Consider the following 21,527-nt stretch of genomic DNA (forward strand, 5'->3'; position numbering starts at 1 on the left):
CCTGAGTGAGGTGGGGAAGCTGGGGAATGAGCTGCGAAGACCACGGGTTAAGGCTGTTGCTCCAACTACAGCACTACAGGGCCCACAGAGAGGAAGGCCAGAGTAGATAGCTGAGACCAGTCAGGAGGCCACAGCACCAGAGAGGGACAGTGGTGGCCCAGACCCGGGCAGTGATCGGAGGAAAGAGCAATCAGGTTCAGAATCTCTGTAGAAATAGCTGACAGGGTTATAAACAAGACTGAGAAATATGTTGGAGAAGTCCCTGAAAAAGGCAGAATCCCGGGAACTGGAGGAAGGAGAAATGGGTGAGAACAAATTAATGAGGCAGGCCTGAGTCCCAGAGCTTGAAAAAGGGCCACTGAATTGGGCCTAGCAGGGCTCAGGCCAGAGGCTCCCCTCTTCCTTCCATTCTTAGCCCATATTTGTGTGCATTTACAGACACCCATATCTGAGTGTGACAAACTCCCCAGTCCCCTGCCTGCTGATTTCAGGCCAAGCTACAGCTGGCTCCTGCCGCACGCCATCTCCAAGGCCCAGAGGTGGTGTGAGGAATGGACGATCAGACCAGTGCCCCTTCCGGTGGTTCCTTTCCCCTTTCTCTTGGCCCTGCCCAGTGCTCACAGTCCCTGGCTGCAGCTGATGAGCCCTCCATGACCCCTTAATGAGTGCCCCGGTTCGATCTCATCTTGGTGCCCCACTGAATGACCTCATTAGGGGCTTTGTGATATGTTAGCGGCTTGACATGGGCAAAGGCCAGGCAGAGATAAGCCAAGAGGCTTCACCCCACTTAGAGATATAAGCTCTAATTAATAAGCATATTATCACTAAGTGACATTTATGGAGCACACTAATGTGTGCTAGGCCCTGAGCTAAGCATTTTACGTGTGTCACTTCACCAAAACCCCTGACAGGGGGTAATGGCCAGGGCCATGGACTCGGGGGCGGACTATCTGGGATGAAACCTTTGCCCTGTGCTTACTGGGCACCTTACTCCACCTACCGCGGCTCAGTCTCCTCATCCGTAAATGACGGCAATAGAGTTCCTATCTTACAAGGTGTTGTGAGGATTCAATAACTTAACCCCGGCAGAGCACTTACGTAAGTGTTTGGCACACAAGAGATGTTAATATGCTTATGCCTTGCAGTTAAACAGGAATTAAATCAGTGGCAGCTTCCTGGGGGAGCAAAAGGTCCCCGGAAGTGCGAAAAGATGGAGAACAGTGGACTTACCAGAACTCTCTCAGGGAGTTGGTGGAGATGCTCCCGAGAGTTGGGGGCAACCCCCAGAGATCCCTCTTTCTCCCCACAGGGGCAGGCCTCTGAATAATAGGATTCTGGCTTATGGAGCAGAAATGTTCAAATTTGGGTCCAGAGCTGAATTCCAAGACCATGAGGGAGAGGCTGAGTTCTTTCAGCTCCAGACAAAGTGAGTGCTGTGCAAACATGCGAGGAACCAAGTCTGCTGGGGCAGGGCTGGGCGGACAAGGAGCCCGGATCTCCTAGGTCGTCCCTCTAGGGAGTGCCTGTTCTTAACCTCAGTTGATAGAGACCACGTTCGCAGACAGGAGACAATGTGTCCGGATTTCAATCCAGATCTGCTGGATTTCAAAGTCCCTGCCCTTCAATGCTGGTCCTAAGAGAGGAGCTGCTGTGAGCCCTTGAGGTCTGGGTAGGAAGGGAAGAACCTTCCTCGTTGGGGAACAGGGGGACCCTCTGGCCCGCTAGCATCTCTGAGAGCTGAGGCAGGAAGTGTGTTCTCACTTGGAAGATGCAGAGATTTGGGCCCACAGTCGGGGAGCCACTTTTCCGTAACTCCTAGCAGGTTATGACCCTGATGATGTAGTAAAGCCTTAGGGGTCAGACAGCCTTGGGTTCAACTCTTGATCTGCTATTAATTTGTGTGACCTTAGACAACTGTCTTGTCTGAGCCCATTCCCTCCTCAGTAAAATGCAGAGACCATATCCTCCTCTTCCAAGCATGGAGGGATCCAATGAGCTGATAAAGCCCAGCCCAGCTCTAGGAGATGCTCAACAAATGGTACTGGCATCTCATGTGGGCCCATCACCAGCTATAGGCTCTCAGCTAAGTCAAAAGACAGGAGCTGGGCACGGTGGCTCACGTCTGTAATCCCAGCACTGTGGGAGGCCAAGCTGGGTGGATTACTTGAGGTCAGGAGTTCGAGATCAGCCTGGCCAACATGGTGAAATCCCGTCTCTGCTAAAAATACAAAAATTGGCTGGACATGGTGGCGTGTGCTTGTAATCCCAGCTACTCGGGAGGCTGAGGCAGGAGAATCGCTTGAACCCAGGAGATGGGGGTTGCAGTGAGCCGAGATCGTGCCATTGCACTCCAGCCTGGGTGACAGAGCAAGACTCTATCTCAAAAGAAAAAAAAAAGAGACTGATTCAGCTCTGGGAACTACCTTCATGCATGTATGTGGGTGGGTGGGGAGAGCAGGCTCAGGCCTGGCTCACCTGACACCAGGAGGACAAAACTCAGAGGCCCAGAAAGCTCAGGAGTTGGTCTGCGGGTCTCCAGCTCAGTGCTGAGGCCTCCATGTCTCCACAGTCCCACTTCTGGCCTGGAGGTGGCTTCATTCCCACAGGGAGACAGGAAGGAACAGTGACCCTGGAATTCCCCAGGGTCCTCTGGGTGGAGCTGTGAACCCCACCCAAATCCCAGGGAGAGAGGGCTCTTCTCTACGGACTTACCTGCCATAGTATAAGATGGTCTCAGGCTTGATGGCTCCGTCTAGGTGGACGTGCAGTTCCACCTACAAGGGGGCAGGGGGAAGAGACAGAGAAAGGGAGAGAGAGAACAAATACCCATGAGTTCCCGTCGGACCTTTCAGAGCTTAATTAATTAATCATGATAACCATTAGCCACCATTTACTGGCCGGCTGCTGACCCCAAACACTTCAGTAAACTCTGTACTGCACTATCTCGTTTTATCCGCTCCTGGGATATGGGTTTAGCTGTTATCTCGATCTCTTTCACAGTTGAGGACACTGAGGTTCGGAGGGGTTAAATATCTCATCCAAGGCCACACAGCATGCAAGTAATAGAAGCAGGGGCCCAACCCAGTATCTTTGTTCTTAATTGCAGCTGGTGAGTGGCAGAGGCAGAATTCTAACCCAAGCCCAATTCCAAAGTTTGTGCTCCAGGTCACGTAGGCAGCTCTCGCTCTCAGCCAACTAAATAAACTACTTTAACAAAAGGGATTGACCCAGATGTCCCGAACTAGGGAAGAGCCACAGCATATTTCAAAATTCAGGATCCATTTTCTTTTTCTTTTTCATGTTTTTGAGACAGATGGAGTGTCGCTCTGTCTCCCAGGCTGGAGGGCAGTGGCGCGATCTCTGCTCACTGCAACCTCCACTTCCTGAGTTCAAGCAATTCTTGTGCCTCAGCCTCCTGAGTAGCTGGGACTATAGGCAGGTGCCACCACGCCCAGCTCATTTTTGTATTTTTAGCAGAGACGGGGTTTTACCATGTTGCTCAGGCTAGTCTCGAACTCCTGACCTCAGGTGATCCACCCACCTCGGCCTCCCAAAGTGCTGGGATTACAGGTATGTGCCACCACGACCGGCCCAGGCTCCATTTTCAAAAGCAGATGCTACTCAAGCATAGCCTATCAGGAATCAATATTAGGCAATAGAAGAACTTTCTAGTACTCTAGAGTTTAAGAGCAGGGTCCTTGGAGGCAGCCCATCTGGCTTGACTCCCAGTTCTGTTGTGTGACCTCAGACAAGACACTTGACCTCTCTGAGCCTCAGTTTCCTCAACTGAAAAACAATGGAATATTATGCCCCACCCCGTCCAAGAAAAATTGCAAGGATTAAAAAGGACGGTGTAGGTGGACATGGATAGCCCGAAGGAAACAGCCCCTGCTGCTCAGTCAGGGTGTTTAGTATGAGCTGTTAGAAGCACAGCAGGCAGTGGGAGACGGTGGGGAAAGGGACTTTGCTATTCCTCTTCTTCCTGTTCCAAATGATGGAAGCTTTCTTCGTAGCCAGGGGAGATCCAGAAAACTCTCAGCTGACATCTCATGCTGGGGTGGGGAGCATGGAGAGCTGGATAAGAAAGTTGGCTGCTCTGGCTCAGGGAGGAACAGCCAAGGAGCTGCTGGTCCAAGGGCATCTAGGAGCACATACATGAGCTGCCTCCTGCAGAGGAAACCCAGCCCAGGCCCATGGGAGGCCAGCAGGGAACAGAGACTCCAGAGGTCCTATCAGCAGGACCTCAGAGTCATCAGATCTCTCCCGAGGTCATCCAGCTGGCAAGGGACAGAGCAGTCCTCACACCCAGGCTCGGGGCCAGCTTAGTTGCTGGATTCCCTGACAAAATGAGTTCAGTTCCCACCCAGTCAAATGTTTGTTTCTTGGGTTCTCAAAATATGCTCAGCATCGGGAATACTGAAGCTTATCGCCCAGGGAACGGCCAACCAGCTGTGTGACCTCAGGCAAGGGACCTCACCTCTCTGAGCCCCTGTTTTCTATCCTTAACCCTCACAGGGCTATGGAGAGGGCCCAGCCAGAGAGCCGGAGTCACACTGTACAGAGCATCATGCGGTTAGAGCTGGAATCTCGGCTCCTCCACTCACTCCCTGTGTGACCCTGAGAAAGTCACTTCACTTCCTGTGCCTCGGCATCCCCATCTGTTAAATGGGGAGAATGACAGTCCTTCCTTCTAGGCTTCGTGAGGGTTAACTGCATTAGTACACAGGGAGTTCTTGGCACATAGCAAATGCTAAATAGTTGTCAACTAAAAGTCAATGAAGGCCGGGCATGGGGGCTCACGCCTGTAATCCAACCACTTTGGGAGGCCGAGGTGGGTGGATCACCTGAAGCCAGGAGTTCGAGACCAGCCTGGCCAACACGGCAAAACCCCATCTCTACTAAAAATACAAAAAATTAGCTGGGCATGGTGGCGCACACCTGTAATCTCAGCTACTCGGGAGGCTGACGCAGGAGAATCACCTGAACCCGGGAGGCAGAGGCTGCAGTGAGCCGAGATTATGCCACTGTACTCCAGCCTGGGCCACAAGAGCGAAAGTCCATCTCAAAAATAAAAATAAAATAAAAGTCAATGAAGGCCTGCGCTCCTGCTGAATGCTAGATTGTAGAGTTAAACAGAAGGGTCTAAGTCCTGTTCCTGGGGCTTGTGTAGGCCCCAGAGTGGGAGAGGCATTAGGCAAATGTCACATGGGAAAATGTACAGTCACAAACCAAGACGACTCCTATGACAGAGGGTAACAAACAAGAGAAGCGAACACATCTAGAGGGCCAACAATGAGCCTGAGTAAAAAGCTGGAGGACAGAGAGGAACCCACAACGCAAGGAGGGGTACAGGGGGAGGCGGGAAGAAAATTCCAGGTGGAGGGAACAGCATATGCAAGGCCCTATGGCAGGAGAAAATGGGGTGTATGAAAGGAATTAAATAGAGGCTCAGAGAAGGGATGGTTCACGGGACTGGAGAGGCTGCAGGATAGGACCACCCAGGCAGGGCTGTGCGGGCCACGAGGAGTCAGGCTTTATCTGGAAAGCACACAGAAGCCACTGCAGCGTTGGCAGCTGGTTAGAGAAAGAGGATGGCTCCTGCAAGGCCAGTTAGAGGCTACTGCAGCCATTTGAAAGATGACTGTGGATTGGACCAGGGCTGTGAGGTGCATAGAGGAAAAACAGGTGGATAGAAAGAGATGCCAAGGCTCACACTTCAGGTTAGGCCTGGGTGGGGAGCAATTCCCACAGTTTGAGACAGAGAACTCTGGAAGAAAAGACCAAGTCCTGGAGCTCCCTCCAGGAGGGAGGATGCAGGGGAGGGAGGCATGATTGGTTTGGTCTTAGTTATGTTAAACCAGAGACGCCTTTTGTTTTTTGTTTTTTTGAGATGGAGTTTCGCTCTGTTTCCCAGGCTGGAGTGCAGTGGCTCCAGCTCGGCTCATTGCGAACTCCACCTCCCAAGTTCAAGCGATTCTCCTGCCTCAGCCTCCCGAGTAGTTGGGACTACAGGTACCCACAACCATGCGCAGCTAATTTTTGTATTTTTAGTAGAGACTGGGTTTCACCATATTGGCCAGGCTGGTCTTGAACTCCTTACCTCAAGTGATCTGCCCACCTCAGCCTCCCAAAGTGCTGGGATTACAGGTGTGAACCACTGCGTCCAGCCAACTGGAGATGCCTTTGAGATATCCAAAGGTAAATGGAGGAAGCCAATGGGATGTAAGAGTCTAGAGCTGCCCCGAGAAGCCAACGCTGGGAATGTAGGTAGGAATGTGGGTGGGCACAGAAGGTGTGGGCTTGAAGGAGCTCACCTAGGGAGAGAACATCAAGGGAGGTAAGGAAAAGGCCTAGGATGAAGCTTTGACCAGCGCAAGCACTTAGTGGCTTTACGGAGGAGGCTGAGCCTACAGTACTGTGGCCAGAGAGGTGGGAGGGTATGTGGTATGCAGAAGGCCGGGCCATCAGATGTCAAGTTAGCAGTGGTTCACAGGGTTAGCACAGTGGGCTGAATGGTGGCCCCCACAAAGCTGTCTACATGCTAATCCTAATGCCCAGAACCTGTAAATATTACCTTACATGGGTTGGGCACGGTGGCTCATGCCTGTAATCCCAACACTTTGGGAGGCCAAGGTGGGTGGATGATTTTAGGTTAGGAGTTCAAGACCAGCCTGGCCAACATGGTGAAATCCCATCTCTATTAAAAATACAAAAAGCAGCCAATCATGGTGGCATGCACCTGTAGTCCCAGCTACTCGGGAGGCTGAGGTGGTGGAATCATTTGAACCCAGGAGGCGGAAGTTGCAGCGAGCCGAGATTGAGCCACTGGACTCTAGCGTGGCCAACAGAGCAAGACTCCCTCTCAAAAAAATATTACCTTATGGCCAGGCACAGTGGCTCATGCCTGTAATCCCAGCACTTTGGGAGGCCAAGGCGGGTGGATCACCTGAGGTCAGGAATTCGACACCAGCCTGGCCAACATGGTGGTTACTAAAAATACAAAAATTAGCTGGGCGTGGTGGTAGGTACCTATAATCCCAGCTACTCGGGAGGCTAAGGCAGGAGAATTGCTTGAACCCGGAGGCAGAGGTTGCAGTGAGTCGAGATTGCATCACTTCACTCCAGCCTGGGTGAAAGTGCAAAATTCCATCTCAAAAAAAAAAAAAAAAAAAAAAACCTTATATGGCAAAGTGTGATTATTAAATGTCTTGACAGGAAGAATTTATCCTGGATTATCTGGTTGGGACCGAGATGCAATCACATGTATCCTTATAAGAGAGAAACAAATAGTTTTAAGAGAAACACACACAAGAGGAAGCAGCAATGTGACCTCAGAGGCAGAGACTGGAATGATGCGGCCACAAGCCAAGGAATGCCTGGAGCCGCCAGCAACCAGAAGAGGCAAGGCATGGACTCCCCCGAGAGCCTTCAGAGGGCAAGTGGCTCTGATGATATCTTGATGTTGGACTTCTGGCCCCCAGAACTGCAAGGGCACACGTTTCTGTTGGTTGAAGCCACCCAGGTGTGGCAACTTGTTACGGCAGCCACAGGAAACTCACATAGTCAGGCCCTGCTGGAGGTCACAGGATGAAAGGGCAGACACATGTCCCTCGGGCTAAAAGCGCAGGCACTGGGGGCTTCGGATGAGTAGTTCTCAACCTCGGCTGCAAGTTAGGAGCATGGGAAGTTCTGGCCAGTTCCCAAGGCCTCAGCCCCATCTGAGATCAATTAAAGCAAAATCCTTGGTGGCAGGCCCAGGCAGAAGATTTTCAAAAAAAATATGTAGTCAAGGTTGGGAACCACTGCCCTAGAGGAACCATTCTAGAGGCCTGAGTGAGGGTAGAATCCGCACTGGAATAAGGTAAGAAAGAAGTGGAGGTAAGAAGAGGAAGAAGGTTTAGACTACTCTTTCACAGTTTTGCCCCTAAAGGAACAAGCAGCCTTGGAGTGGGCAGGACGTGCATGTGGGTCAAGAGAATGGCGGGCTTTTTTAAAGGTAGGGATGTCTTGGGTAAGTTTAAACATTCATGGGGATGATTGAGGCTGAGTGGGAGGAGTTGCATGAGGTTACTGGGAAGGTAGGAGGAAGTCAGAAGGTCAAACCAGGCCTGGCCTTGGAGCTCCGAGAACAGGAGGATCAGGCAGTGAATGGGGGCAGTAGTCGCGCCCCCTTGTGGGTGGGGCGGTCTGCATGGCTACTTCTGGCTAAAGTATTTATCTGTTTCTTTACTTGTTTTTTTTTTTTTTGAGATTTTTTTTTTTGTGATGGGGTGTGGCTCTTTTGCCCAGGCTAGAGTGCAGTGGCAAGATCTCAGCTCACCGCAGCCTCTGCCTCCCAAGTTCAAGGGATTCTCGTGCTTCAGCCTCCCAAGAAGCTAGGATTACAGGCATCCACTACCACGCCTGGCTAATTTTTGTACTTTTATTAGAGACAGGGTTTCACCATGTTGGCCAGGCTAGTTTCGACCTCCTGACCTCAGGTGATCCACTCACCTAGACCTCCCAAAAGTGTTAGGATTACAGGCGTAAGCTGCCTTGCCCTGCCTGGAGAAAGTATTCAAATGTCAATCCAAGAGCCCCACCTCCCAGCTCTGCTTTACTCTGGCACAACAATTGGCAATGTTCAGAGTGGAATCTTCCCTTCTGCTTGGGGCCCTGAGTGATCCCAAGGAGCCAAAACCTCACTGGAGACCCTGGAGGGACAAACAGTATAAGGTCAACCTGGGTCTCTGCAGGCCCCTCAGACCTGGGGGCTGTTTGTTACCGCAGCAGCACAAGGTAGCCTCTCCTGCCTGAGAATGAGCAAACACACCTTTCTCAACTCAGCCTTGCAAACTGTGGTAAGAAGCAGAACCAAGTGCTATGAGATAAAGAAAATTCACACTGGGGTGGGCGCAATTTAGAAAGTGTGTTGGGAAAAGATCACTTAAAGGAGGAGTTCGCCAGGGAGAAGAAAGAAGGAAGGAGAGGGAGAATGGCTCCAGGCAGGGGAGCTGCGTGTGCTTAGTGTCCGAATCAGGAAGCAGGCGGGGAGTTGGCGAGAGTGCAGAGTGAAGTTAGTGGTGAGAAATGAGGCCAGGGCAAAGTGGAGAGGGGGCAGGGAGACTGCAGAGGCCGAAGCAAAGGGTTTTCCACCCAAGTGTGTTAAATCGGAGAGTCCCCTTTAAAAAAAACCTTTCCCGGCTGCTGTGTGGAGGACAGGATGGCAGGAAGCCAGAACAGAAGACCAGCTACTGTGGGAGGGAAGATCTGATCGGGATTTGAATAACATGCGGGAAGTATTCAAGGCAGCATCAGAGACAGTGGGTGCTCAGTGAGCAGGAGCCAGATGGTGTCAGGGTGCAGGAGCAAGGGGTTCAGGGAGCCGGGCAGGAGGCAGGAGCGCCTCCGGGAAGGGGCAAGCAGAGCCAGCAGCCCACCATGACCAGTAGCATTCATCCCTTCTCAGGGCTGCCTGAGTAGAGGCCCAGACACATTTCAGGAGTGGAGCAGACACAGGAAGCTACGTCCACAGGTGGCTCAAGCTCAGGCAGGCCTCTCACTGAATTCTCTAGAAAACTGCAACACACCATGGGAAGTCTGTCAGCCTATTCCAGATGACAATGACAATGGGGTGGGGACCCCGCTCCCCTTTTCCCTTGTCAGGGAAAAGGGTCAGCAGTGGCCTCGAACTTTTGAGTATCTACTATGTGCTAGACCGTCTACATGCATTATCTTATTTCATCCTTACAACCAGCAAGGTAGAGACTTCACTCCCATTTTACTGATGGAGAAACTGAGGTTCAAAGAAGTACCCCCAAAACAGTCAGCGACGGAGTCAGAATTTGAACCCTAGTCTGATTCTTGAGCTCCGAACCACTCTACTGTACTGCCTCTGTGGGCCCAGCCTCAGACATCAATAATACAGAAATAATAATAATGAGAAAGCAACTACCTACTGTTTTCAGACCCTTTATCTCATTTCATCTTAATCCCTAGGCAATGTACATGTCGGCCCCTGTTGCAGATGGGGAAGTGGACTTGCCAGGCTAAGCCCGGAGAAGTTTAGTGGCCTGTCCAGAAGTTTAGTGTAACACAAATTGATGGTGGTGGAACTAGGGCGGAACTCAAGTCCCTCTGCCTCTATTCCCAAGTCCTGCCCACAGGCCACACCCCCTCCCTGGCACTCCTGACCTCTCCGGAGGGGAATCCCACGCCCCCTCCCACTGCCTTTGCTCTCTGCAAGGCTCACTCACAGCCAGCCCAGCAACAGTCCCCACAGCAGGAAATCCTCCCAGTGCTGATGTGAACGGGAAGCATCCTCAGTTACCAACAAATATTTACGAAGCCCCACTATGTGCCAGGCACTGTGGAGGCCCTGGGGAAATGCACTAAGTCTCTGCTCTCAAGAGATGCCTGCCAGAGAGGCCCAGGGCGGTGGGTTCACTCACCCAAGGTCACTCAGTGTGTTGGCAGCAGAGCTACCATGAGGACCCAGGTCTTGGACTCCTGGGCCAGATACTCCCAGATCTGACTCATGTTTCCATGTTCCCAGCTGCTGGAGGGCGAGTAGGGCCGTCTACCTCCAAGGCAAACCCAGTCAGATTAGCTATCCCCAAGGCCCACCAGGCAGAACTAAGCTGACTGGGTTTGCCTGGGAGGTAGACGGCCCTGCTCGCCCTCCAGCAGTTGGCTTTGCCTCCCAAACACATTGCTCTGTTTTGTTTTCATCTGACTTTTTGGGTTCATGTATGTAACATGTCTGTCTCACTCATGAGCCGTTTGCTGAGACGGGGGACCTTGTCTGTGTCATCATGCCGTGTCCTCAGTGCCTACGACAGCACCTCGCACAGCACCAACTGCTCTCTATGTTCAATGACCACACCGTATTTCCTCGTCTCCCTGTCCCATGTCAGCAATGCTGGGTGCTCTCCCTGCAACAAGGAAGGGGCTGACCTGCCCCCATGGGAGCTGGCAGAACCCACACAGGGGCAAAGGAGCCAGGGCTGCCTGGTCAGCTCACAGAACCTGAGCACCATGGCCAGAACCCAGATGAGCCACTGGTGCCCACTGCCAGCCGAACGTCCCCTCTCTCTCTAGCCCTGCTTTTGGTGATGAGCTGGGCAGTGCCAGGGTCAGTGACTTATGCCACCGTGGCCTCTCAGCAGACTTTTAGTGTGAGGCCAGGAGACAGAGCAGCTCTGGGCTGATAAACTGTTTCAGCTCCACCTCCTCCAGGAAGCCCCCTGTGCTCAGCCTCATCTAGGCTCCACCAGCTCCGAGGTACACAGTGGAAGGGATTGAGCAGTCCCCACAGTGTCTCCTGCTGACTTGAGGCCTCACAGCTCTGCTGCTCAGAGGTTTCACAGAAGGCAAGGTGTGCCTTCCACCTGGGGAAATTCCTGTGGAGCCACAGCATAGGGACTCAGCACACCTATACTCGTTTTAAAGGCAACAAGACTGAGGCTCAGAAAGTGGGAGGACCTTGAGTTAGAAAGTCTAATACACACCACAGCCACGAAGGTATTTGACTCTAAACCCAGAGGTCTTAACAGCAGCACGCTCCCTTCATGCCACATAGCAAGGTGCTGGGTCACCGATGCTAACATCTAAACAGGGGCCAGGCGCGGTGGCTCACTCTTGTTAATAGCAGCACTTTAGGAGGCTGAGGTGGGTGGATCACTTGAGGCCAGGAGTTCGAGACCTCCTCTTCACAGAGGTGGAAGGGAGGACCAGCGAGGGGAAGTGGATCCCGAGTCCCAGCTACTCGGGAGGCTGAGGAGGAGGATGACATGAACCCAGGAGGCAGAACCCAGTGAGCCAAAATCGTGCCACTGCACTGCAGCTTGGGTGACAGAGTGAGACTTCGGCTCAAAAAAAAAAAAGTAACTGAAGGCACCTGGTGCCCAGGACTACTTCAAGGACAGCCATTGTCATGGACAACATGGTGAAACCCTGTCTCTACTAAAAACACAAAAATTAGCCAGGCATGGTGGCGCACACCTGTAATCCCAACTACTTGGGAGACTGAGGCAGAAGAATTACTTGAACCCCGGGGGGCAGAGGTTGTAGTGAGCCAAGATCGCACCACTGCACTCCAGCCTGGGCGACGGAGTGAGACTCTGTCTCAAAAGTCTAAGCAGGGCCATTACCAACCATGGTGGTGCTGACCAATGGCAGCTATTGCTGCCACACCTGCTCGAGGCCAGACCTGCACCTGGTGTTTGAGAGGTGGGTATGGGTATAATTCTCATTTTAGAGAGGGGAAACTGAGGCACCATGAAGTTAAATGACTCATTCAAGCTCCTCTAGTTGGAAAGTGGGAAATCAGGACTCAGACCCAGACAGCCTGACTCCAGTTGGTGTCCAAGGTCAAATTCCTTGCTGTTCTAGCTCCCTGGTCACTAGGCGTGCAGAGGTTATCCTCAACAACTGCTCTGGGGCCTGAGAACACTAAGGGCTGAGACAAGCCTACCCCCAACACCTTGGGTAAATACAGATTCCAACCTCACTCTGTCCCCACAGCCTGCTCCTCTCCACCACCCACAGCCAGACCATGGTCCTACTACCTTGCCCCACCCCAGGGGGCACCACAGGGACCCCTTCAAGACACCTGAGCAGGTGGACAAGTCTCTCCTGAATCACAGGGCCCCCAGCCACCCAGGCCAAGCCCACCCTGAGGTTGAATGCAGGATTGGAAAGCGGTCTGGCCTCCCCTGCCTCCCTGTGTGACCACAGACCACTTCCCCTCTCTGCTCCTCCCTTCCTCCTCTGAAGCAAAAGGCTTCAATGAAACTCAGTCTCCTCTGTTCCCTTCCCCCACCAACTGCCACGTTAGTCAAAATGGGTAAGGCAGGCTCTTCCTAGCGACATTTTTGTTTTAACAGGTGGCTCTGGTAACTGAAAACCACTGCAAGCCCGAAGAGAAGAAGTGCAGCTGGTGGGTTTTGTGTCAGGAAGAAAAAAGGAGGGAGACTCTGCAGCTGGGGAGGCCTCTCAGAGTCTACCGCAGCCCCTACTCCAGTCCCCAGGAAGGAAACTCACCCCTGAGGGCCTGCTGGTACCAGCCAGGCACTGTGCAAAAACCAGTCAGCATGTCAGTTTCCCCAAGAACCCCAAGATCGTGGTTTTGTCATCCCATTTTATAGAGGGGGAAGCTGAGGTTCAGGAGGTGTCTCCCTGAGGTACCCTAGCTGCTATGCAGCAAGGCAGGAATTCAGCCCCAGTACATCTGAAGCCCGGGGCTAACGCACTGGCCCACACTGCCACCCTGATTCTAACTCTTCTCCCCACCCCGCCCCACCTTTTTCTACATAAAGTGGGAGTGGCAAATGAGCAAAGCAACGAACAGCTTCTGCTTCAGTGCAGGCAGATCTGGGTTCAAGTCTAGCTCTGCTGCTTGCCAGCTGTGTGACTTTGGCAATTTCCCTCCCCTCTCTGAGTCTCAGTTTCCTCCTAGATAAGTGAAGTTAATAATAGTACAGGACTTGCCTCAGAGGGTTGACAAAAACACTAAATGAGCCACTGTATGCAAAGCAGGACGGCGCCTCGTGCAGAGTAGACATTCAATATGAGACAGAAAAGGGACATTGCTGATTTAGCCCCAATTCCCCTCTGCATCAGACAAGGGACAGTTTAGAAATTGCTGTCCCTTGGCCGGGTGCGGTGGCTCACACCTGTAATCCCAGCACTTTGGAAGGCTGAGGTGGGCGGATCACCTGAGGTTGGGAGTTCGAGACCAGCCTGGCCAACAAGGAGAAACCCTGTCTCTACTAAAAATAAAAAAAATTAGCTGGGCATGGTGGTGTATGCCTGTAATCCCAGCTACTTGGGAGGCTGAGGAAGGAGAATCGCTTGAACCCGGGAGGGGAAGGTTGTGGTGAGGTGAGATCGTGCCACTGCACTCCAGCCTGGGCAACAAGAGCAAAACTCTGTCTTAAAAAAAAGAAACTGCTGTCCCAGCCCGTACCAGTTCACTCGCCAGTCTACAGCTTCAAAGCTCTCAGATTTTGTGTAGCCCTGGCAAGTCCCTCCACTCTCTAAGCCTCAGTTTCTTCATCTGTAAATGGGGATGAAGACCTATGCCTTGTCAAGTCATTCAGAGGATTCTGTGAGATAAAAGTTACTGACTGGGCACAGTGGCTCACACCTGTAATCCCAGCACTTTGGGAGGCTGAGGCAGGAGGATCACCTGAGGTGAGGAGTTTGAGACCAGCCTGACCAACACAGTGAAACCCTGTCTCTATTAAAAATACAAAAATTAGCCAGACGTGGTGGCTGATGCCTGTAATCCCAGCTATTCCGGAGGCTGAGGCAGGAGAATCGCTTGAACTCAGGAGGCAGAGGTTGTAGTAAGCCAAGATCACACCACTGCACTCCAGCCTGAGCAACAGAGTGAGACTCTGGCACAAGCCTGTAGTCCCAGCTACTCAGGAAGCTAAGGCAGGAGGATCGCATGAACCCAGGAGGCAGAGGTGGCAGTGAGCCAAAATCGTGCCACTGCACTCCAGCTCGGGCGACAGAGTGAGACTCTGGCTCAAAAAAAAAGAAGTCACTGAAGGCTCCTGGTACCCAGGACTACTTCAAGGATGGCCATTGTTATGATTATTCTAACAATAGGCATGTGATACGGCATTGGCCTCCAGGATGCAGAATGCCTGAGTGCCTGGTGCCACCTGTGAACACAGGCTGATAAGGGCCACCCCTCCAACCCCCCTTTCCACTTCCTCCAGTGCCCAGCAGGTGTTCACACACCTGACAGGGAAAACTTGACTTGGGCATTCCCTGACAATGACCCTGCGTGGCAGGCACACTTGAATGTGTGTTTAGAGTTCCGAGTGAAGGAATCCAGGAGTGGCCAACCTGGAGATCCATTCCTTATCTACGAGGAACATCTGAGCCCCACCCCATTCCCACGAGACACTGACCATAGAGGGGTATAGGGACCAAGGCCCTTTGTTTTGGGTTAAATGAAGGTTACTAGGTGCAGGTGGTTGGGGGAAGGTGTTAAATGAAAATGCTATATAAACTGCATGCTTTTGCAAGTGGTTGCGGTTCTTCTGCTCAGCCTGCCACCACCGGTCTCTCTTCCCTGTATGTAAGCCCCCAGTAAAACCCCATATCTTGTTTGCTACCTCTTCCAAAGAAAGTAGCCTCTTGAACCTAGTGCTATCTCCATTGGAGTCAACAGGGGTCCCGCACAACAGAAGGCAGCTGCCTAGGGCCTTGCTACGCAAAGTGTGTTCCTGGATCGGTGACGTTAGCATTTCCCGGGAGCTGGTCAGCAGTGCAGCATCACAGGCCCCACCCCGACCCACACAGAATCACAGTGTGAACATTAAAAGTCAGGCCATTTGAGTTAAGTTTGAAAAGCACTGCCCTGCTCTGCTTTCTTCCAGCTGACCAGGTCCCAGGCCTCAGCTGGTGGCAGGTATGAGAAGCTGAAGGACATAGCAAAGGCTCCTGTCTCAGGAGGTTTGCACCTGGGGCACTGGCACCTCTATCCCCAAAGGCTTCTGCAGAGGTAGTTTAGGAAAGATGGTTAGGCGCATGGGATTACGAAGCCAGCCTCCCTTGGACTCAAACCCCAGACTGGACATTTCCTAGCTGTGTGATCTTGGGCCTAGTTAACCTTTCCGTGCCTGGATTAAATGAAAAATGCAGATAATGTGTTTAGAACGGTGCCTGGCACAGAAACATCAACACTCCATAAGCTGCAGCTAGTAATGCTAATAATTATAACTATCATCTGTGCCACCCACGAGAGGGCAGGGAGCTGGCTCTGGTCATAGTGCCTCTGGGATTCACACTCCTTCCCACTTCTCCTGCCAGCTCAGGCAAGTTCCTCCTCAAAATCATAGAAGATTTGTCACACCTCAAACACATGGCAGGTAACAGTCTACCTTCACTCTCAAGCATCACCTTGTGGCCTTGGGACTCAGGACACAGGACACCCACATAAGCAGCTGATGTCCCATCCTCCCGATGTGGACACTGAGGTCCCAACAGGGAAAATGATCTGCCAGCTTGAATCAGATGGCAGGACTGGGCAAGGCCAAAAAAATGGGGATAATAATATGAGCCCCTCCCTTGATGGGCTGTTACAGAAGAACTGCAAGGATCCAATGGGTGTCTGCAACAAGTTCTCTAGAAGTGGGCCCTGCTGTTTGTCTCCATAACTCCCAACACATTCGCAATTGAAGAGCTTTTTTTTTTTTTTTTTTTTTTTGAGAGGGAGTCTTGCTCTGTTGCCCTGGCTGGAGTGCAGTGGCACGATCTCGGCTCACTGCAAGCTCCACCTCTCGGGTTCACGCCATTCTCCTACCTCAGCCTCCTGCAAAGCTGAGACTACAGGCGCCTGCCACCACGCCCAGTTAATTTTTTGTATTTTTAGTAGAGACAGGGTTTCACTGTGTTAGCCAGGATGGTCCCGATCTCCTGACCTTGTGATCCATCCGCCTCCGCCTCCCAAAGTGCTGGGATTACAGGCGTGAGCCACCGCGCCTGGCCAATCAAGGAGCTTTGCTACTGCCATAGGATTCACATCAGGGGACAGTGGGACCCCAGCCCAAGGACAGAGGGAGCCCAGAGCATTTAACAAAAAGACTGAAAAGGAGAGGTGCCAATCATGGGCCACCTGGCTCCAGTAAGATGTGAAGGAGGCAGGGGTGGGGGTAGGAGGGCTTGTACAGCACCTCAGTGCTCCCAGCTTCCGATGGGGAGTAGCTGAGCATTTTCCCTGGGCTGGGGGCATCAGTAGTGGGGGCCGGGCCCCACCCTCCTCAGAAGGTAGGTGGGCTCTCCCACCCGCAGCCTGTGTCCCTCACACTAACCACATGAACACTCACTGGATTCTCACCAGCACATTTGTGATATCTGTCATCATCATTCACACCTATTTCTTTTTTTTTTTTTTTTTTTTTTTGAGAGACGGGGTCTAGTTATGTTGCCCAGGCTAGTCTCAAACTCCTGGACTCAAGTGATCCTCCCGCCTCAGCCTCCCAAAGCACTGGTATTACAGGCCTGAGCCAACCTGCGGGGCCCTCACACCTATTTCTAATAAGGGTAAGTTGAGGCTGATTGCAGCTGACTCCTACCCCAACCCCCACTCTCACACCCTACTGGCTGGGCTGATTCACCCTGCTTGGCAGACTCCTGGGCCCCTCCTCTCGGACTCTGAGACAGGCCAAGGGGGTCCGGACCCTCCCTGACCCCACCAGTCCCAAGACGCCACAGCTGGTGGGCGGAGAGACAAGAGGATTCTCCCCTGGGGCCAGTGGCCATGGCTTGCCCTCGAGTGAACCCTGCTAGGGCCCCAAACCCAGGGCCAACCTAGCTCCTGTTCTTCCCGCGGGGGTAAGGGGGTGCCCTGCTCCCCTCCCTCCCCTTTCTGGCAGGGCTCACAGTTCTTCCCCGGGATGCATCCACAAACCCAGGCTCCTTGGCGCTCACCACCATAATGCTGGCGTACAAAGCTGCTTCCATTCACTGAGCACTCAGCAGGCGCCGGGCACAGCACTAGGTGCTTATCCGGCGTAGACATCGGACCCGATCATACAGCTGAGCTTCAGAGACCTCAAGCCCCTGCCCAGGCCCACACAGTGCTCAACGGTGCTAGGATGCCCACTTGACAGACAGCGAAACTGAGACCCAGAGGGGTCAAGTCAGGGGCAAAAGCAGACTCTGGAGGCCTCCGGGTTCCCGACCTTCTCTTTTCCATTGTCCCTGATTAGCCCGCAAGCAAGCCACGGCCTAAGCGAAGGAAGAACGCGCCTGCAGGAGCCCCCGTTCGTTCCCGGGGTTCGGACGCCCCGGGCTGGGCCCCGTTAAGCCCCTCGGGCCGCCCAGGCGCTGGTCCCCCGGCCCCAGAGCCCCCGCGCGCTCTCACTTTGGGCTTGTCGAAGGCGGGCGTCTGGGTCATGGTGCCCGCGTGCGCCCTGGCGCTGCTCCCTCCGCCGACGCTCGGTGGGTCTCTGCCGGCTCGGTGGCCACTCGGCTTTCTCTGGGGCCCGCGGTGGCCGCGGCCGGCCACGCTCTTAACTGGGCTGGGCCCCGCCTCCTACCCCGCCCCGCGCCGTTCCCCGGGCCCGCCCTCTCGCCGGAGCCCCCGCCCCGTCCGCCCGCCCGGGTCGCGCGTTTCCTGGAATTCTGGACCCAGCCGACCCGAAAACTACGGCCCCGCGGCGCCCGACCGGACCCACCTGTGGGCGCGAGCCCCAGCCGCCTCGCTGGGCACTGCCTTCCCCCCGGCTCCTCCAGCAACTTTCAAGGGTCCCTCCGCAGTCTGGGCGCTGCTGTGAGCCAGGCCCGAGCTAGAAGCGGGGACCCCGGGAGCATCGCAAACCTCGAGGGGCGTGCTTTCCACCGGATAGACGGACGCTCCTCGCAGAAACACACAACATAATTGTATAGTTAAGGAGCTTTCGAGGGGGGCCAGCCTTGGCCTGTAGAATCTGCAGGAATTCACCAGGGGTGGAGAGAACATTCTACGTGAGAGACTCCAGGGAGCTGGGAGTGAAAGGAGGTGAGGAAAGCTGGAGCTCGAAGGGAGGGAGAACACAGACAGTCCCTCCTGGGCATTCACCTTTAAGAAACCCGCCCAGGCGCAGCCAGAGACCTGTGCAGAATGTTCACACCGCGCTATTCCGAATAACAGGAGCATTGGAAACACACCCAAATGCCCCTCCATGGGCGAGTGGGCAAATAAACTGGAATATTCACACCATGAAACGTTAGACAGCAGTGAAACGGAATGAACTTCAGCCAGATAACAACAGAAGCAATGCCTCAGAAACAACGTTGAGTGAAAAAACTAAGTTGCAGAAAACTGAATACAACGGTGCAACTTTTAGAATGTGTGAAAGCAAAACCAAAAGTGTGTATGTTTAGACACATGAACCGGTGGAAAGAAATTTAAAGCAAGGGAAAAATGAGCATAGATACTGGAGAAGAGTGGTTATCTCAGGTGAATGGGAAGGAGCTGGGAGGAGGTAAGGACGGAGGGAAAGAACACCTGGGTACAGCTTATTGATTGTTTGATTGATTGATTGATTGAGAAGGAGTTTCGCTCTTTCGCGGAAGCTGCAGTGAAGTGGCACGATCTGGGCTCACTGCAACCTCCGCCCCTGCGGCCCCCCCTCCCCCCATCCCCCCACACTCCCATCCTCCCACCGTTTCAAGCGATTTTCCAGTCTCAGCCTCCCCAGTAGCTGGGATTATAGGCGCCCACCACCACGCCTGGCTGATTTATTTTGTTTTGTTTTGTTTGTTTGTTTTTTATTTTTTGAGATGGAGTCTTGCTCTGTCGCCCAGGCTGGAGTGCAGTGGCGAAATCTCGGCTCACTGCAACCTCTGCCTCCCGGCTTTTAAGCAGTTCTCTGCCTCAGCGCGTGGCACCTCGCCCTGCTAATTTTTGTATTTTTAGTAGAGACGGGGTTTCACCGTGTTGGCCAGGCTGGTCTCGAACTCCTGATCTCAGGTGATCCACCCTCCTCGGCCTCCCAAGGCATGATTACAGGCATGTGCCACCACGCCTGGCCACACACAGGTTATTGATAATGTTCCAGTACTGGGGTGGATGGTAGCTTCATCTCATTTCATCATAAATAGATTAACAAAACCATAAACAAGGGGGAAAGAGAGGACGGGAGAGTGGAGAGCAAGGGGCTAGAAGGTCAGATGGGAGCTGAATCCTGCCAGGGCTGTGGGACCCAGTGATGGTGTGGGATTGCTAGGAAGTCAGTGGAGTGTTTTAAGTGGAGTCGAGACAGAATCACCCTTTTATTTGGAAAAAAAAATATTTTCCAGCTACTGAAAGTGTGATCCAGGAGTCATCAGCACCCACATCACCTGGGAGCTGACTAGAAATGCAGACTTTCAGACCCCATCCCAGACCTACTGAACTGGAATCTGTATTTTATACAAACAGGACCCCCCAGGTGGCTCGCACCCACAGGGCACTTTGAGAAGCCTGGGCTCCCTGCTGTGAGGGGAGGGCATTACGGGGGCAAGCCGGGGTGAGGGAGGACGGGATACCAGGAAGGAGGCAACTGCTGTGGTCTGGGTAGGGCATAGTGATATCAGTGGGGGAAGTGGAGAAACATATTCAGGCTGCATTTCGGGTGTAAAATCAGCTGGATTTGAGGTTTGGTTGTATGTGGGAGTGAGGGAGAGGGTGGCTGTATTAGTCCATTTTCATGCTGCTGATAAAGACTTATCCGAGCCCAGGCATGGTGGCTCACGCCTGTAATCCCAGGACTTTGGGAGGCTGAGGCAGGTGGATCACCTGAGGTCGGGAGTTCGAGACCAGCCTGGCCAACATGGTGAAACCCCATCTCTACTAAATAAAAATACAAAATTAGCTGGGTATGGTGGCATATGCCTGTAATCCCAGCTACTCAGGAGGCTGAGGCAGGAGAATCACTTGAACCTGGGAGGTGGAGGTTGCGGTGGAGGTTGCATTCCAACCTAGGTAACAAGAGCGAAACTCCATCTCAAGGGAAAAAAAAAAAAAAAAGACATACCTGAGACTGAGTAGTTTACAAAAGAAAGAGGCTTTAATGGACTTACAGTTTCACAATGGTTGGGGAGGCCTCACAATCATGATGGAAGGCCAAGGAGGAACAAGTCACATCTTACATGGATGGCAGCAGGCAAAGAGAGAGCTCCTGCAGGGAAACTCCCATTTTTAAAACCATCAGATCTCCTGAGACTTATTTACTATCACAAGAAGAGCATGGGAAAGACCATCCCCCATGATTCCGTTATCTCTCACCGAGTCTCTCCCACAACATGTAGGAATTATGGGAGCTACTAAATGAGATTTGGGTGAGGACACAAAGCCAAACCCTATCAGTGGGTCTCATACATTGTCAAAGCCAGGGGAGCTTTTTGTTATATCCTTTCCTGGCTCTCTGTGTTACTCAGGTTCAATAATAGGGGCTGCCATTTACTGAGACACGTTTGGAGCCAGGTACACTGGGAAGCACTTTGTAAGCACCATCCCATTTCATCTTTACAGTCATTCTGAGATGTAGAAGGTGTTCTCCTCATTTTACAGATGAGGACACTGAGGTTCAGATAGAGAGACAGCCTGCTTGGCCCATGGGTTGTAAGTGGCAAAACTGGGGTTTAAATTTGAATCTGACTCAAGAAACTTCACTCCCCACCTTATTACCTCCCCAGCCTCTCATGACATTCAAGTCCCTCTTCAAAATCAGTCCCACCACTTCCCACCATATTGCTGAAATGCCAGTCAACCTAGATGAGTTGCTGGTTGCTTAAGGGTGACCACAAATTATTTGCAATTCTTCACATTGCAAGATGGAGTCTAGATTTCCTCCTCTTGGACCTGGACTGGCCTGAGTGACTCATTGGAGTGATAGAGCATGATGGGAGCAAGCTTCCTGGATTTCCGAGCCTTGGTCATTAAGAAGCTTTGTGGTGTCCTTTAGGGCCTCTTCAACATTCTCTCTGGCAACCCAAGCTTCTAGAAGAGACCATCATGCTAAGAGAGTCCACATATGGCCATTCCAGTTGACAGTCCTGCT

General features: G+C 52.7%; 1 protein-coding gene across 1 annotated transcript in view; it reads right to left on the reverse strand.

The window, feature by feature from the left end:
* Nucleotides 1–18,049, reverse strand: part of ADA (adenosine deaminase) — a 31,906-nt gene extending 13,857 nt beyond the window's left edge. The window contains exons 1-2 of the mRNA XM_023227851.3: nucleotides 17,867–18,049; nucleotides 2,713–2,774 (exon numbers count right to left, since the gene is read on the reverse strand). Coding sequence (XP_023083619.1) covers nucleotides 2,713–2,774; nucleotides 17,867–17,899 — 95 coding nt within the window. The 5' untranslated portion in view covers nucleotides 17,900–18,049. The remainder of the gene's footprint in view (nucleotides 1–2,712; nucleotides 2,775–17,866) is intronic.
* Between the last annotated feature and the right edge of the window lie 3,478 nt (nucleotides 18,050–21,527).

The sequence above is a fragment of the Piliocolobus tephrosceles genome, chromosome 20, assembly GCF_002776525.5.
Source record: "Piliocolobus tephrosceles isolate RC106 chromosome 20, ASM277652v3, whole genome shotgun sequence".
NCBI lineage: Eukaryota > Metazoa > Chordata > Mammalia > Primates > Cercopithecidae > Piliocolobus > Piliocolobus tephrosceles.